The sequence below is a fragment of the Caretta caretta genome, chromosome 2 (assembly GCF_965140235.1).
Source record: "Caretta caretta isolate rCarCar2 chromosome 2, rCarCar1.hap1, whole genome shotgun sequence".
NCBI classification, from domain to species: Eukaryota; Metazoa; Chordata; order Testudines; family Cheloniidae; genus Caretta; species Caretta caretta.
Genome location: NC_134207.1, coordinates 204,187,032 through 204,204,503, shown reverse-complemented (window position 1 = coordinate 204,204,503; position 17,472 = coordinate 204,187,032). Strand labels below are relative to the sequence as shown.

Here is a 17,472-nt window from a genome sequence, read left to right as displayed (position 1 = left end):
GGTGCAGGCATGGACTTACCTCCAGCGGCTCAGCCGGGGTGCACCATGGACCGCACTGTGCCCCAGAAGCAGCCAGCAGCAGGTCTGGCTCTTGGCGGAGGCACACAAGCGGCTCTGGACGACTCTCACCCGCAGGCACCGCCTCCCCCCCCAGTTCCCATTGGCTGGTTTCTGGGCAATGGGAGTGCAGAGCCAGTGCTCAGGGCAGAAACAATGCACGGAGCCCCATGGCCCCCCTAACTAGAGCAGGACCGGCTGCTGGCCACTTCCGGGGCACAGTGCAGTGTCAGAAAAGGTAGACACTAGCCTGCCTTAGTTGGGCAGCACCGCCGACGGGACTTTTAATGTCCCAGTCGGGGTGCTGACCAGAGCAAGGCAACCCAGAGCAATGCCGCGACCCAGTACTGGGATTGAAAAACACTGCTCTGGGGGAAGTTCGATGGCCTATGTTATACCGGAGATCACATCAGATCGGGGTGGGCGATCTTTTTGGCCCGAGGGCCACATCTGGGTGTGAAAATTGCATGGAAGGCCATGAATGTAGGGGTGGGGCAGGGGGTTGGGGTGTGCGAGGGACTCCGGGGTGCAGGAAGGGGCTCAGGGCAAGGGGTTGGGGCGGAGGAGAGGTGTAGGTTGTATGATGGGGCTCAGGGCCGGGGGTTGTGGTGCAGGAGGGGGCTCAGAGCAAGGGGTTGGGAGGCTGGGTGCAGGAAGGGTTTGGGGTGTGGGCTCTGGCCCAGCACCACTTACTTGGAGTCGGGTGGCAGCGGCATGCACTGGGGCCAGGGCAGGCTCCCTGCCTGCCTGCCCTGGCCCCGCGCCGCTCCCAGAAGCGGCCGGCATCATGCCCCTGAGGCCCCTGGTGGAGGGGGGGCAGAGGGCTGTGCGTGCTGCCCTTGCCTGCGGGTACCTCCCCTGAAGCTCCCATTGGCCGCGGTTCCCCATTCCCAGGGGCTCCAGCTGCTTCCAGGAGCGGTGCAGGGCCTGCGGCACCACGAGGGTGGCAATCCTGCAGGCCGTATCCAAAGTCTTGTTGGGCCGTAGTTTGCCCACCCGTGCATTAAATGGTCACAATGGTCCCTTTTGGCCACGGAATCTATTAAACTAGTAACACTGAATTTAATGGTTTCAGAGTAGCAGCCGTGTTAGTCTGTATCCACAAAAAGAAAAGGAGGACTAGTGGCACTTTAGAGATTAACAAATTTGTTTGAGCATAAGCTTTCGTGAGCTACATGCATCCGATGAAGTGAGCTGTAGCTCACGAAAGCTTATGCTCAAATTAATCTGTTAGTCTCTAAGGTGCCACAAGTCCTCCTTTTCTTTTTGCTGAATTTAATGGAACAACTGTTTTTCATGATCTTAAAATCTGGCCCTTTACTTTCAGTACAGTAAATATAGCACACTATCAGTTTCATGAAATAGCAAACAAATTCTAACATGTGTTTTAATGAAATACATAGTAATCACTTGGGTTTTCTAGCTCGTGTATACAATTACAATAAAATAACGGTAATGAATGGTGGTGATTTCAGTTCTATGTAAGCAATGGAAGTGCTCTGAGATAAACTGATGAAAAGTGCTATATAAGAGTTAGATATTATTTTCAAGCAGCTGCGCATCCCTATTTTGGGAAAGCATAGTTGTAATATTTTAACCCCTATTCACCAGATTCCTCCCATCTTTTTTGTTGTTGATGAGAGTAAAAGCAGACACCCAAAGAATTTGCATGTATTAGTTCTTTCTTTAATAAAGCAGGTTAGACATTCTTCCAGAGTGAAGATACAAATTTCCACAGCTAAATGAATAACCAGTCAAAATATGGTAACTGCCTTTCTGCAGTAAGGTATGACTGACATTACATGCACAGGACTTGAAACAGTCATATGGTACAGACTTGAGATACCGTACAATAAGCCTCAAATTGGCTCAGGTATATTTTTTAAAGTCCCACATTAGTACTTATCTGTAATTTACAATGCATATATTTTCTATCAGATTACTGTTATCCATGAACATTATGAGCAGGTCATTTTTGGAAGAAAGAAAAATCCTGTGTTTTAAAATGGCAATTTCTTCCTTGGTATATTTGTAACATAAGGCAAGATAGGGTGATTATCTGTCATTTTGTCCAAACTATAGCCATTTGGCTTAATGTATATAAAAGAGTCTAATGACATTTCCAGTATGATCAAACAGCAGCCACGAGTAGTATTTGGAATGTAGAGGGACATGGTATAACCAAAGTGGATCCATCCAATGGGATTCACTCAAATTTCATTTCTATTAATGTCTCTCTACTGCCGAGGATTTGTTCAAATCCCATGGCACAATAGACATTCAGCAAAACTTGTGAGTTTTAAAAAAAGTTTTATACTTTCAGCTTTGCTTAAAAATGTGCTATTAATGACATAACCACTAATTTTAAAGAATAAGAGAACTGTACAAATCACATTCTTTTATAGCACTGAGACTGTTCAAGAGAATGACAATGTGATCCCTGGAGTAAATGGACAGAAAACAAAAGAATGCTTAAAATAAGATTAAAAAATAATGTGTTTTACCTCTGCCAGACTGTTGTGGTCACTGAAGATTTTGGTTTTATGAAACACAGTACTTTTTGAGTCTCTGGATCTGCATAACACTTCCCCCATCTTTACATATGCACTTCCTGATCAGATTCACCTTTGTGCCACATCAGCACCAACTCTAGCTGGAAGGGGGAATGCTAGAAAAGCCTGAAGGCTCTAAAGTAACAGCTATTTAATCTTCTGGCATTCACACAAACTCAGGGATACAAAATAAACCTGCACACAGGCATGCAGGTTAAATCCTGAAATGTTTTTTGTGAAGATGTAGAAATGAGAGGATTAGAATTAAACAAATATACAAACCCCTCCAAAATGTTATGCGTTTAAGATCTTTCAGCAAAACAAAAAGCCATCATGACTGTTCAGCACACCAACTTGTCACACACATGATGCTAAACCTGCTTATAACATTCCAGTATTTCTTCATTTTACAAGGCACAAATAATTTTGGAAGAATTATGTGGTGGCTTTCAAATGTGTATGTGTATGGCAGCTTCTCTGTAATTATGTGATAATTACCTTTTCATTTCAGTTTTCAACACTAGACCTTGTAAGAGCCAACTACAGTATATCACATCATCTAACTTTGAAAAACTGTATTTAACTCCAGTTACTTGCAGATGAATTGATAATTGTATGCACCAGTTATTAATAACATAACATTTGTCATGCAATTACAAAGTTATTGCATGGTTACACGGTATGAATCCTGTAAAATAAAATCCTATAAACATGGAGGGATTTTGTTGTTGTTGCGTATATAGTAATTTAGTGGCATTCTTTCTATAAGTGTATTTCCTCAGAGCTGCTGAAAAAGTAGGCTTCCATTTATTAATAATTTATTTTTGCTACTTCCAAAGAGTTTAAGAATGATTATGGAATGCAAAAAACAACCCCACGTGTATTATCAGATGCATCCGACATTTCACGGGAAAGAGATTTCCTTTTCCGAATAGAAAAACAAGCTAGAGAGTTAATTAGAATCTTGTCCTCATTGAACCACTGCCTTTTTCTTGACTGGCAATGGGGAAGATCATGTCACTGTATTTGTATACAGAGAATACATGGCTAGTAGCAACGCAATATAAAGTGCTTTTAATTATGAGTGCCTCAGGGCTCTTTTCCTCCTTCCCTGGTAAGTTATGTTCACCCGATAGCTGGAAGCTGTTTTAATTCAGTCTGCTCGGTTCTAACACCATCAGATGGTTAAATTTCCCTAGCAAACCACTGACTTAGACATGTTAATCTCAGTCAGCTGTAATTCTTCCCAGGGACAGTGAAATTAGTTAATATAATTAGGTGTAAGAGGTGTAGTGCTACCTCTGAAGAGAAAAAAATATTAAGCAAAAAGACGCAGGACTCTCTTGTTCAGGTCCCCATCCTTTCCAAAATTTGCCAGCTGGTTCTACTTTAACACAGGAGTGAGGAAGTGTTAAAAATGGGACACAAACTTGTGTCTTTAACCTGCGCCAGCTATTGTGGGATTAAAGATTAAGAACTCAGGACTCTTCTACTGAGAACAAACCTGGTGGCATCCCTAAATCAGAGCAAGGGCAACTTCATTTCGCTTCAGAAGGAAAGATCAAACTCAATCAAGCTAGCTGCAAAGGGAAGTTTTCATCTCTCCATTAGCAGCATTTAAATGTTCATCTCTCCATTAAATCGTGAATTGCTTTTAGATACAGTCGTAGAAGTTCTTTCATTTTATCATTCTCTTTTGTTGCAGACATCCCTAGGAATCTAAATAGAGTTCTCCTTTGCCTTCTCTCCTTGCCACAGTAACAAACAAATTACTCCAGCAAGGTGGATGATTTTCAACAACTCCGTAATTTGGAATCAGTCTCCACATCATTTTCATACCACATCCCACGCCTTTTCACAGCCATGCCTCCAGCATATTTCTATACCTCAGAACAGATGTGTTGACTGAGAACTACTTTTTCTACTTCAGCAAAAGTCACCATTCAGATTCGTCTAGCTAGAGGAAAAGGTATCTCATAGTCCCTTGGAATTCAGGACTCCTGTGGGACGACAGTGCTTCTAATCAAATAAATGGGGATAACTCCAACTCACATTTCTCAATGAATTATTTCTTAAACTGTAACAGAATTGCCATGAAGGAAAACCTCAGTACCATCCATCATGAATGAACTTGATTCTTATACACAAAAGAGGCTGTACAGTTCTTAAAACATTTACAGAAACAGATTCCAAAGGAACACTACTCCAACACACAAACCCCGCACCACCTCTCTCAGAAATATTAGAAGTCTTTTAACTAGTATAGATTCAAGCTACCCAGGGCTTTAAAGAGGCTATTTTAGATTTGATTTGGTGTTCTATACCTGAAGTGCCGGTCTTATCTTTTATAGTTTCTCTCTCTGAGTACTAGTCAGAGGTTTTGCTGTGACTCCAGTAATCTTGATGCCAGCTGCTGAACCAGTTGCTAAAGGATGCTTTGCATCTCTTCGATTTGCTTCCCCTCATTTTCTACCCATAATCTCTCGCGGAATAGTTCCCTTCCCACCCAGCATAAGCCTAACCTGGCATGCTGGAAAAAGTAAATGTATTAATTGTAGTTTTGTCTCCTCTCCTCTGGGTACCCATTAGAATATATGCCCCAGGTTACTCTGTGTGGTGAGAAACTAACTAAATAGTACTATAGCTCTAGAAGCCACTAAGATAACCCTACAACTAGCAGTAGTTCTATATTGGGTCTGGATACTACTGCAGCGGTTAAGGTAACCATTACAAAATTTTTATACTCTTTGGAGGGTTGCAAGATACTGCCTGGACCAAATTTGTGCTCTGATCTATTAGCTAGGCTTTTAGCAGCTGGAATGGGTTATCTTTATATACCTTCTGTCCTTCTGAGTCAGTCATCCAGTCCTGTGGAATCAAAGTTATTTCAGCTGAGGTTTAGTAACTGACCTCACAAGCTCACCAAGCTGTTTAATTAGATGTCCAAGGGGCTGACAATAGTGAAGTCAGAATCCTTGCTATTATTGCTGTCATCATCATCAGGGCTGGAACTCAGGTTACTAGAGGAGGCAGAAATGGAGCCCATGAGTGGATCAGAAAAGACCAAAGAAGAACGAGATGGAGCTTCATTCTTTGTTGCCGCCTCCTTGTGTGCCTGAAGCGACTGCTTGTGCTCAGAGACAGCACCTTTATTTCCCTCCTCTTCTTCGGAAACCAGGATATAGTCATCAGTGCTTCTGCTCTCTGCATTTCTGCTTGTTTCAGCTGTTGCCTGTGAGACAATAGCATGGAAATGATTTAGAGTAAGTGGCAAAACTAAAAACCACATCTTTATTTTAAAATCTCTATTCTACCCATCAGTGTGATACTGGACATAGGAAAAATAAACAATAGTTGCCAACAACTGACATAACTCAAGTCTACTCTGACTTGTATGATCTCCACCCACTGACCTGACAAATACCCTAGGTACTTCAGGTGTGCAAACAGTTATATTCAGAGTATACAAATGTATCTTGCACTGTGTCCTAATGATCACTAAATAGGACCCTGGTTAGATACATGGAGGGTTAATTCTAGGCTCAAAAGCCTCACTATGAAGAATGACCCAACGCTCATCTCTCAAACCTCAACCCTGGGGAGAAACAGCAAGAGGAATCTGGCTCACTGCAAGCGTTGCAGAAGGGCAGATGAGGGAAAAATTAAGTTTTTTAGCTAACAAAACAGCAATTGCTAAAAGTACTTGTTTACTTTGATGAAATATAAAGTTGAGATTGAATAAAAACACACCACCGGGAACTGGAGCTTGTACTCGTGCTAAAGTACTTCTCTCTCACATTACTGCAGTTCCCTACAGTTCCACGTAACTAGGTGATCTCAATTTGGGATCTTATAGCTACATTATAGTACTGAAGATTGTTGGAAAACAGAATTACAGTGACATTTTTTCTGTTGGTTAATGAGATAGTATTAGAGAACCTTTGGCTTGTAGAAGTTAATGTAAAATGACATTTTGGAGAGTGATCTGAATCCCCACTTAGCCCATGGGGTGGCTTGTTCACCAAACTTTTACACCACCTGGAACAACTGCAGTCCCTCAAGAGATCCATGATTTGAATCATAAGGATCAATGGCATATCCATCAGAGCAGAAATACTTTTATTAGCAAATTTGTAATCTGTTAACTTGAGTGGATGGCAGACTATTTCCCCTTTCTTCCATAAGAAACATTAATATCATGATCCCGTACAGGAAGCAGTTTGTTCACTTACCAGGGATCATGACTGGGTGCCTAGTCAATTTCATACAGCTGCCCCTGAATAAGAATACAATCTGGCAAACAGTTTGACATAGGATAAGCAGTGAATCCTCCTTAGCCTGAGGTGAGATGAACTTGATTCTAACTTGTTAGATACACAGTAACACAAGAGTGAGAAAAGGGAAAAGATGCGGAAGGAGCAGCTGGAGGAACATGTGTGTCAGTTATGTAAGGCTCATATAGGCAATGGTGTGCTAAGCAGGGGCAACTCCATCAACAATGATTTTTCAGGCAAAGTTATATTTCCCAGCATAATGTAACTTTAGGGTAAGAGATGGGTGGCTTTGGTAGAGGGGAAAAAGAATAAAATAAAAGATAGGGAATAGCGTGAATGAGATAGAGACAGATTAGTAACACAGTACCTAAAATTATGTGCTGCAAAAAGAAAAGGAGGACTTGTGGCACCTTAGAGACTAACAAATTTATTTCAGCATAAGCTTTCGTGAGCTACAGCTCACTTTATCGGATGCATGTAGCTCATGAAAGCTTATGCTCAAATAAATTTATTAGTCGCTAAGGTGCCACAAGTACTCCTTTTCTATTTGCGGATATAGACTAACAGGGCTGCTACTCTGAAACCTGTCATTAAGGTACTGGAGATCCATAACTTGCCTTTAGGTACCCCATGGACTCTTGCTGAATTTATTTTGCTGTAGTTACTGCTGATAGCCATTTCCCATTGTCTCTCTTGTTCATTACACAAGAGTACTTTCTTGAAAGTCCTCAATCCATCAATGGATTGGGAGGATATATAAGAAACTTATGCTACTAGCTATTATGTAAGTAGTTGCTACAAATTATTAACAATTAACAAGGCAAAATATCAGCTGAGAGTGAAAAAGATGAGAACAAAGAATTGTGACTCAGTACCTCAAGAACAAAGAAAAGTTTGTATTAAAGGGGTTCCAGAGACATTTCCACTAGCAATATGGAATATTTTTAAAAAAATCTTGTTTATATAACTTTAATATTAAACATTCTCATTTTATTTATATTTTCTTCTATAAATAAATTACCCATTTTAATGATGTCTCTCCAATACAAATTGAAACATCTCACATTCAGCGTAGCAACAAAAATATGACATAAATCACAAGCAATAACAATTAACAATTATATAATTAATGGATCTAAAAACTTGACTTTAGCTGAATACTGTTGCTAATCTTTACATGCACACATCCCTTCTAAAATAACTTAATAAATAATTCATTTTCCTTTAGATGACCATTATAAAATTAATATAACCCAAATTGAACAAATTATTTTTAAGAGTTCCAAAAACTATTTAGTAAGTTCATAATGTAGTTAAAACTGACTGGTAGTAAATTTCCTACTCCTTTTGTGAATTTTAAAAAATGTTTTCACTACTCCAAGAAGTTACAAACAAACAGATCTAATTTACGGACAGACACACCACACTATTTAAACACCTTTTGTATGATGAAACATATAATTCTTCTTTAATTACTGTTTTTGTTTCATCTGATCTATTTGAATTACCATCTTCATCATCTGTCAGTTAATCAGCTATCATGTCTAGGGCTCTGAGAACACAGACAGTGTAAAAGAATGGCTCAGCTCCAGAAATTAATCAACAGTCTCCTGCTTGATTCCATGGACATTCATCACATAGCATTATAGAGAGCCAGATTAAGGTCTTCTGGGGCTGTAGGTTCCATTCCAAATTTCACGGTCTCCTTTTCCTTTTTACAACGGTAATGAAAGCTATTTTAAACACCCCGAGTTGACGTAACCCACTGTTCCTTGTTCCTTTTGGAAGCCCCTGACACACAGATACAAATTTAATTTTGAGCACTGAGTGTACTTTGTAATTCCAGCCCGATGGCATCATATTAGCCACTATTTCAGTCTTCCCAACTCTCTTGTCCAAGCTGGCTGCTACCCTAGGGAACCAAAGGCATTACCTAGCAAAACACTTACAAATAGGTTACCAGTGCGAGTGATCTTAAAGATATCTGTAAGGCAAACAGGCTGACTTCCTTAAGGCAGTGAACAGGCACGGCCTTAGCTAGTTCTACTGGGGGCCTGCTACTGCAGTTTCCTAAATTCTGAAATGTGCTGTCGCCTGGTTGGACATCCCTCCCCGCCTTTTAATAAAGGTAAAAGAAAGAAGCGTCATATCGTAACTTCTTTTCCTTATGGTTATGTTCTTCAATTTTTAGGCTACCCACATTTTTGGCTCCTAAACCTGGGTTTAATAGAAGTATGTACCCATTGCCTCCAACATGATATAAGGGCTTGCTATAAATATAGGTCCGTGTTTAGAACACACTATTATTTTAATGCTGGTATTTCCAGAGGTAAAATATGTCTCCCCACTCCTTGCTCTGTCTGTTTCTCTTTCAGGAAACTCGCACTGACGTGAACCATGTTTTCTTCCATCTGCTGCCACTACTGAATAAATGAAAAATGACAGAATTATACTTCCAGCCGCTTTTGAAAGTGTACAACCTTTTGCCTGGTGCCATATGGCTTCTCCCAACATTTCTTCCTGATGAATATCAGCTACTAGTGTCAGGCTTATTTCAATTGCCTGCATACTGCCAACTAGCTAAAGCTAACAATAAGAATACATTTTAAGTAAGCCGAGAAAAAGAGCAGCAGCTCATTTTGTCTCCTTCTTGGGCTAGTTAAAGGAAAGATAATGTGTTAATTATTCAATATTTAGCAATGCAAGATTCCTATTTATCAACTGTATTGTTACCAAAATTAATGCTGTACATCTTATTTGAGGCTTATTCCACTGCAGCACAGTGTTAAAAATGGAACATTAGAAAAAAAAAAAGTCCTCCCTATATGTGTAACTCTTTATAAAATGTCAAGTGCTAGAGCAATGTGCCACTAGGCCCACACATATAGCAGAGTATATATATGTATAATATATATATATAAATATAGTATAAAAATACATAAAATATAGTGTAGCAGAGTATAAAAATATATAAATACAGCAGAGTGGTATAAATACTACTACTTAGGTTTTATATAGTGTTTTTCATCTCTGTATTGCAAAGTGCTTTCTTTACAAAGGAGGTCAGTATCACTACTCCCATTTTACAGATGGGGAAACTGAGGTACGGTCTGGGATGTAAGTTTCTTTTTTGATTAATGAAGTGACAAATGACCAGTATCTAAAAAACACTGAAAGCCAATGGGCCAGATTTCAATCTCATTTACACTAATATAAATCTGCTGTAACACCATTGAAGTCAGCTGAATAACACTGGTGTGAGACTAGTGTACATGAGAGGAGATTTGGGCCCAAAACATTTTCCAGAGGTTCTGGAATATAAATGTAATTTCTACGTAACAGACTCAGCAGCCATAAAAGGCCATACTAAATAGAATTACACACATTATTGCACTAGGAAAAACCCCACAAATACAGCAAAATTTATTTTGCTGGAAATACATTAAATAGGAATGAAACTAAAGCAATACAACATGTTCTAAATAATTAACATTTAGAACTTTTTAAACTTTCTGCTGTATTCAGAAAATGCTTCCAGCTTGACCTGGAAACATCATCGTAGCACATTACCCTCATTAAGACTAAAAAGCTGACTTGTGGTCCTGTTTGGAAAAAAATTAATTAATGCTCTCTTTTCACAGGCTACTAAACTTAGCGGTTTTTATCTTTTAATTTTCATTACACTGGCTCAAAACATCCTCTCTTTTTACTTGATTTTACTCACAAAAGATAAACACAATGTAGTCAAAAACAGCAAAGAATGCTGGGGTATTAATATTTCTTCCCAACAATAAGCAGTTCTAAAACTAATTTCTTGTTTTTGTTACTATAATAAACTGATGCTCATTACTATAATTGGAGCTCCCAGAAGGTAAGATGAGAGAAAGCTAATAAGAAAAAATTTACTGTACCCTAAACTGAAAATATACCATAATCTGCAGATATTAACCATTTAAAGCTCAAAACCTTATTAAATGTTTTATCAGGGTTAGATTGCGCAACCCTTACCACATTTGCCAGCAGTTACTCATGAGTAGCCCCATTGATACCAATGTGAGAATAAATCCTTACCAGCCTGAGTAATGTTCGCACAATCTAACTCAGTGTGTTGTGTTATACTGTATCTTTCATTTTATACTGTGAATCAACGTTAAGGATTATTAAAAATAAGGCATCTGCCATTTCAATACTAAGGCACAAATATTTCTTATGTAAAGAGTGAGAAGCTATAGTACCAAAATAGGGGATGTCATTAGACATGCAATCCCGTATGCAATCCTGTTGTGGCTGTGTTGGTCCCAGGATACTAGAAAGACAAGGTGGGTGAGATAGTATCTTTTATTGGACCAACTTCTGTTGGAGAGAGAGACAATCTTTTGAGCTTACGGAAGTCACAGATGTCATTACTGCTTTAACCGCTTTTGTTAAAACCAGACTTTTTTGTCATATTGAAGGCATTGGTTAAACCCGTGTTAGCCCATATGTACTCCAGTGGGCTGCCAATGGAGTTTAACCACTGCCTTCAATATGGCAGAAAAGCCTGGTTTTAATAACCATGGTTAAAAGCACTAATGACATCTGTGATGAACTGGGAGTTCTTTCTGTACCACTTCTGAACTTTGGATGATTTTATGAAATTGTATCATGAAATTACTGTGTCATGGAATGCCTATATGTATGTGGATCCCCAATGAGTTAGCAGGGTTGTTCCATGCCTGTGCCAGGCCAGAGACAATGGTGATTAATCAGCACTCAGCGATAGTTTATTCAAAGTAAAACAACTTGGGACTATAAGTTTGCTCTACTTGGGAGAAGACACTTTCTCCTCTTGTCTGAAGGGAGGGAGGAGGGTAGCAGTGGAAAGTTACCAAAAGGCTGAAGAAAAGAAGTCTGTGACCCCAGCCGGAATCTATTAAAGGACTCACAGGGAGGAACTAGGGGAGAGAGTCATTTTGCACCGGATTAAGACGAGGGAGGCTGCTGCAGTGGCAGCGTAGGAAAGGAGGTGGAGGGCCCTGCCTGCCTGCTGGAATATAGATGGTAGCCCAAGGATCTCAAGAGAAGGATGAGCCAGTGAGGGATGCTGCATTTAGGATATTTTATATGATCTGTACTCTCCTGTGCTTTATCTGTTGACTGCAATCATAAGTACAGGTTGATAGATTGAGCAAAGTGTGTGCGTGTGTGTGTGGGCTGCTTCACAACTACTGTGGTGTACCTGAGGGATTTAAATTGTGAACCAGTAGCTTCACACATTTTGGGGGTGGAGTTCTGGGACAGGGGTGTGTTTCATTACTAGGGAGTCTTGAAGTGGGGCTAGGCAGCTGGACAGAGGGTTCAAACACTCAGAAAGGGGGTGCAGTTACTAGGTCTCACCCTGAGGGTATGTCTAGGGACTCCGAGATTGGGGTAGTGGCTGGACTCTGTTCAGATTCCACGAGCTTAACACACTCCCTGAGGAGCTAGAGCAAAGAGGCTTGGATTCCCCTCACAGCAGTCCTAGCAGGTGGCCGTGAAGGGGTGCTCAACAGGATCTGTGACAACATCCATTATAAATGAACTTTTAAACATAAATGTAAAAGCCTTTTATCTTTGCATCTAACGTAATTAAGTAAAATAAGATATATTTTATTTTTAATATTGAAATACTATTTTGAACAGCTGTTAAAAGCAAGGGATTTTTTATTATAAATCACACCATCCTATTTCACTAGGTTTAGGTAAGTAATTCTTCTTTCTATTTCCTTTCATTCACTCCTTCAGCACTGCTGAGTTGATTCAACAAGCTGCAGTAGAAAACTGAGAACAGACTAGACTGGACCATGGCAACGATAATGCGGCTATTGATTTCCCGATGTTGTTGGTTTTGATACTGGTGCTGGTGTATGGGATATTTAACTTCAGAACTCTGCTGATGTGCTCTTCTTGGGAATTATACATTAATCTACATACATAGTTATTTGTTCATATAAGATCATAGCTCAACTAAATGAAAAAAACATGTGCGATGCAACCTTGTGCTGCCATGGATGGAAATAAATCTATTGCCCTGTAAACATGTTTTTCATGCGGGATGAAAGCATCATATTGATTCAAGGAGAAAGCCAATACAGAAACCTCAAACGACTGAAAGGAAATGGGAGGTTAAAGTGATCTCCTAGCTGTATCTTTTTTTGGCACTTGAGGATGGATACATTGGTGCAATGCAGTAATCAGCTGTTGCATAATGGAATTCTACAGGACAGAGGCAATGAAAATAGTCTACCCACAGGAAAAAGTTTGCCCTCAGTTTTTAAATCCCCAGCACCAATAATACCTTTATAGCTCTCTTTAAAAATATATTTTCAATCTTTTAAAATATGAAACTCATTTACTGAGAAGCAGCTGAGATAACTATTTAGAAAAAACAAAAAACAACTGTACTTGATTTACCTATTCTTGAAGGGCCCAATCCTGCACCAATGTAGTCAATGGGAGTTTTGCAACTGACTTCAATGGGAGTAGGATTGTGCTCAGAGCCTTATCTAGCAGTGAACAACGTTCCACTATCAGAAAGGAGGCAAGGCTTCTGGGAAGAAGGAGCAGGACACTACTTAGCAGAGTGAGTTGGGATCTATCAGCACCGAAGGGAGAGTCAAATAGCAAAGGCGAAGAGGAAAAGCAGGGAACCAAGAAAAGGGATCAAACGGGGATAAAAAACATCACAGAGAAATTCAAACCCTGGAAAGACTGATTCAACTAAGGGATCTCTAGGTCTTATTTGCTATTGTATCAACTTATAAACAAAGTTATTTAATTAGAACAAATTTTTTTTAATTGCATTCTTAGATAAATGTCTGAATCACAAAAATAAGTTTTCTAAATTGTCACAAGACAATTTGTGAAACTTTAGGAACTTTTGAAAAATGTTCTAAAGATGTTTATTGAATGCACATTTTTTCCATCAGGTTATCAGCAACTTGGCTGAAATGGATGTATTTACCTGAAGCGTTGAGAGGAAGTGTTGCTTTGCCATAACAGATCCTTTTAGGGCATCACCCATCTCCTTGTTCTGACTGCTGGAACAGTAATGATCATCTTCTATTGTGATTTGCTCATTCTCTTCAGCCTCCAGTTGGCTCTGGTTGAAACGCAGGGAACCCTTTAGAATATCCTTGATCTATTTGCCAAACAGGAGGAAAAATAATTCAGAACATTAGGAAAAATCTAAAATATCTGAAGCTTGGGCTAATGAACCCAAGTCTGCCTTTCATGCACTATATATTTTGTAAATGATTTACTATATTTTTTGAAGAAGAAAACAACATTAATGGTAATACTTGCACTATTTAAAGGATCAAGCACCAGTGAAACAGGGTTCTACCAGAAACTGGAAACCACAAAGCACCTAAGATATTTAAAAAGAACAAGAGCTTGACCTCTCTATGGTTCAATTTCACCTCCAGAAAAAGAGGATTTTTAAAACTTAATATATTTAATATTTGTAAAGCTGAATTTGGTCAATATCTGTACCTGCTTCAAGCCTGCCAGCGATACCAGAATTTCATCTTCTTTCTCCAAGTGTTCCTGTAATATGACCTCTTGAATATTTCCTGCAACACAAAGAACAATATTTTCCTAAATGATCATGTAGTACTTATCTGCCACCAACCTAAAGTCAGCATGAGCATGCTCAGATATTCGCACCATGTCTCATGCTGTCATGCAAACAGTCACACACATATAGACCTACAGCTTGGCACCTTTACTCATTGTAGAAGGGGATTAGAAACTTGGCTAGCCAAATCTACACACCAGTCAGAACTCCCACAATGACGCTGTGCTATTAAAAGATTTGACTGCCAACTGAATCAATCAGGACACAAAACACACATACTATTCCTGATCCCTAGAAGAAAGCTGATGGCTATAACCTTCATGATCTCCACAGATATTAAGTTGAAATAATAGAGTATCAGGGTTGGAAGGGACCTCAGGAGGTCATCTAGTCCAACCCCCTGCTCAAAGCAGGACCAATCCGCAACTAAATCATCCCAGCCAGGGCTTTGTCAAGCCTGACCTTAAAAACCACAAAGGAGATTCCACCACCTCTCTAGGTAATCCATCCCAGTGCTTCACCACCCTCCTAGTGAAAAATATCCAACCTAAACCTCCCCCACTGCAACTTGAGACCATTACTCCATGTTCTGTCATCTGCTACCACTGAGAACAGTCTAGATCCATCCTCTTTGGAACCCCCTTTCAGGTAGGTGAAAGCAGCTATCAAATCCCCCCTCATTCTTCTCTTCTGCAGACTAAACAATCCCAGTTCCCTCAGCCTCTCCTCATAAGTCATGTGTTCCAGTCCCCTAATCATTTTTGTTGCTCTCCACTGGACGCTTTCCAGTTTTTTCACATCCTTCTTGTAGAGTGGGGCCCAAAACTGGACACAGTACTCCAGATGAGGCCTCACCAATGTCGAATAGAGGGGAACGATCACGTCCCTCCATCTGCTGGCAATGCCCCTACTTATACAGCCCAAAATGCCGTTAGCCTTCTTGGCAACAAGGGCACACTGTTGACTCATATCCAGTTTCTCGTCCACTGTAACCCCCCAGGTCCTTTTCTGCAGAACTGCTGCCTAGCCATTCGGTCCCTAGTCTGTAGCGGTGCATAGGATTCTTCCGTCCTAAGTGCAGGACTCTGCACTTGTCCTTGTTGAACCTCATCAGATTTCTTTTGGCCCAATCCTCTAATTTGTCTAGGTCCCTCTGTATCCTATCCCTACTTACATAGCAATAGTATCTGTGGACCCCTTAAATTTGTGTGCACTCTGCAATTCTAGTTCTGCTAATTCCTAATGCCAGCACTGATGCTAGAGTTCCCTGGTCCTTGTGTACCAAGAGTGAAATCCTCACCTCTGCTCCCTCCCCTTTATTCTGGGTAAAAGAGCCGGAGCAGAGTAAAGGGACCTTAATAGTCTTATATCTGGCTGGAGAAGGAAGACAGCTGAAAGTCTGTACTTCAAGGATCCCCCTTGCAAGCCCTGGCACAGGGGATTTACTGAGTCCAGAATGGGTATATCAGAGGAAGGGCCACAGTACACAGTGACATGGAGATTTTGGGCCATGCTGTAGCCCACAGGGCAGCCCAGAGAGGCTACCATAACTGAGGCAGGCCCCAGAGCTGACTAAACTATGCCAGGAACCTCTCCATCCACCTTAACCCTCCTCTCTCCTTGGGCTTTGAGTTCTGTGCCATGCCTCAGAGGCACAACACAGAACAACAAACTTATGTTTGATACCTGCTGCACTGGAATGCAACGAGGGAAGGGAAAAGCTTCTCGGTGCCCTTTCCCACCCCAGCGTACTAAGCTTCATGCTAACCTACCCCTTTACTGGCATTCATCAGGGAACAATGCTTTGCTACTTGTGAACAATGTTATCATCCTACACTCTTGCTAAAAAAAATGTTATATCACTAACACCGTGCCCTGTCATCATCAGCATTTTTTTTTTAAAAAACAAACCCTGAATGTTCAGGACAAGAAAGAATGAAAAGTCAAGCTTTTGTTACAGACGACACTGACAAGGGTAAAGATGGTGGTGTTGTCAAAAGTGACAGACTATGGGACTGCAGAAGGTTTCATAGGAGAGAACAGGAGTACAGTTTGGTCACGTTAAATTTAAGATTAATACATGTAGAACAAGATGAGAGAGAGTGGAGATGAGATATACAACTGGGTCAGAAGAAGACAGGTTAGAAAGGCAGATCTAAAGAGACTGGTGTAAAGATGGTAGTTCACATCATTGATGGTAATTGAGAACAGATCAGATCACCCAGAGATAGATGTAAAGACAGAAGAAAAAGGGACAAGTGTGACCCTAGGCACACTTGTATTCATATCCTGCACACTACTCTAATAATATCTGTACAAAATATGTCTTGTGAAGTATCATATGAAAGCTAGCAACATGCTGGTTGTTAAGATCTTTGTAAAAATGTATGTTTTAACCTTACATGTGAAGTTAAGAATTCCCTCTGTATGATGTTACTAGAGCATGTTTAAGACAAAAATATTCCAGCCTAGATAAAATTGATAAATAGGTCTGTCCTAGACAAAGAAACGTTGGTTTACCTCAATTACATATTAGCTAAATTAGTGGGGTTATCTTGAGTCGGAATGCAAGAGACAGAACTAACATGGCTCCTGAAACTCAGAGAGAGACACGAGATTGAACCCCCAGGAGGCCTTCCAGACTTGCAAGACAAAGAAATTCCTTTGGGAATACAAGGAACAGAGAGACACTCCATCTCAATCCTTCATCTTAAGGAGACAAAGAAATCAAGTGATCTAATCTCTGAGATAGGTCCCAGCCAGGTCAGCTCGTAAAAAGCTGGAAAGAAGACTGTGGGTGAGAGGAAAAGCCATGTTGAACAAAAACTGCATCTTGCTAGATTAAGTTTTAGATGTTTAGATTCGTGTTTTTACTTTTATTTGCTTGTAACCATTTCTACTTTTACCTCTTTTAGTTGGTATCACTTTATCCATGCTCTTTTGTTAATAAACCTGTTTTACTTTTACTATAAACCAATTCAGTGCTGTGTTT

The 17,472-nt window shown here is 40.2% G+C and overlaps 1 protein-coding gene across 1 annotated transcript in view; it reads right to left on the bottom strand.

Moving 5' to 3' along the window:
- Positions 1-1,721: 1,721 nt before the first annotated feature.
- Positions 1,722-17,472, bottom strand: part of TBC1D5 (TBC1 domain family member 5) — a 275,327-nt gene continuing 259,576 nt past the window's right edge. Inside the window, exons 19-21 of the mRNA XM_048838538.2 lie at positions 14,396-14,475; positions 13,866-14,042; positions 1,722-5,841 (exon numbers count right to left, since the gene is read on the bottom strand). Coding sequence (XP_048694495.2) covers positions 5,545-5,841; positions 13,866-14,042; positions 14,396-14,475 — 554 coding nt within the window. The 3' untranslated portion in view covers positions 1,722-5,544. The remainder of the gene's footprint in view (positions 5,842-13,865; positions 14,043-14,395; positions 14,476-17,472) is intronic.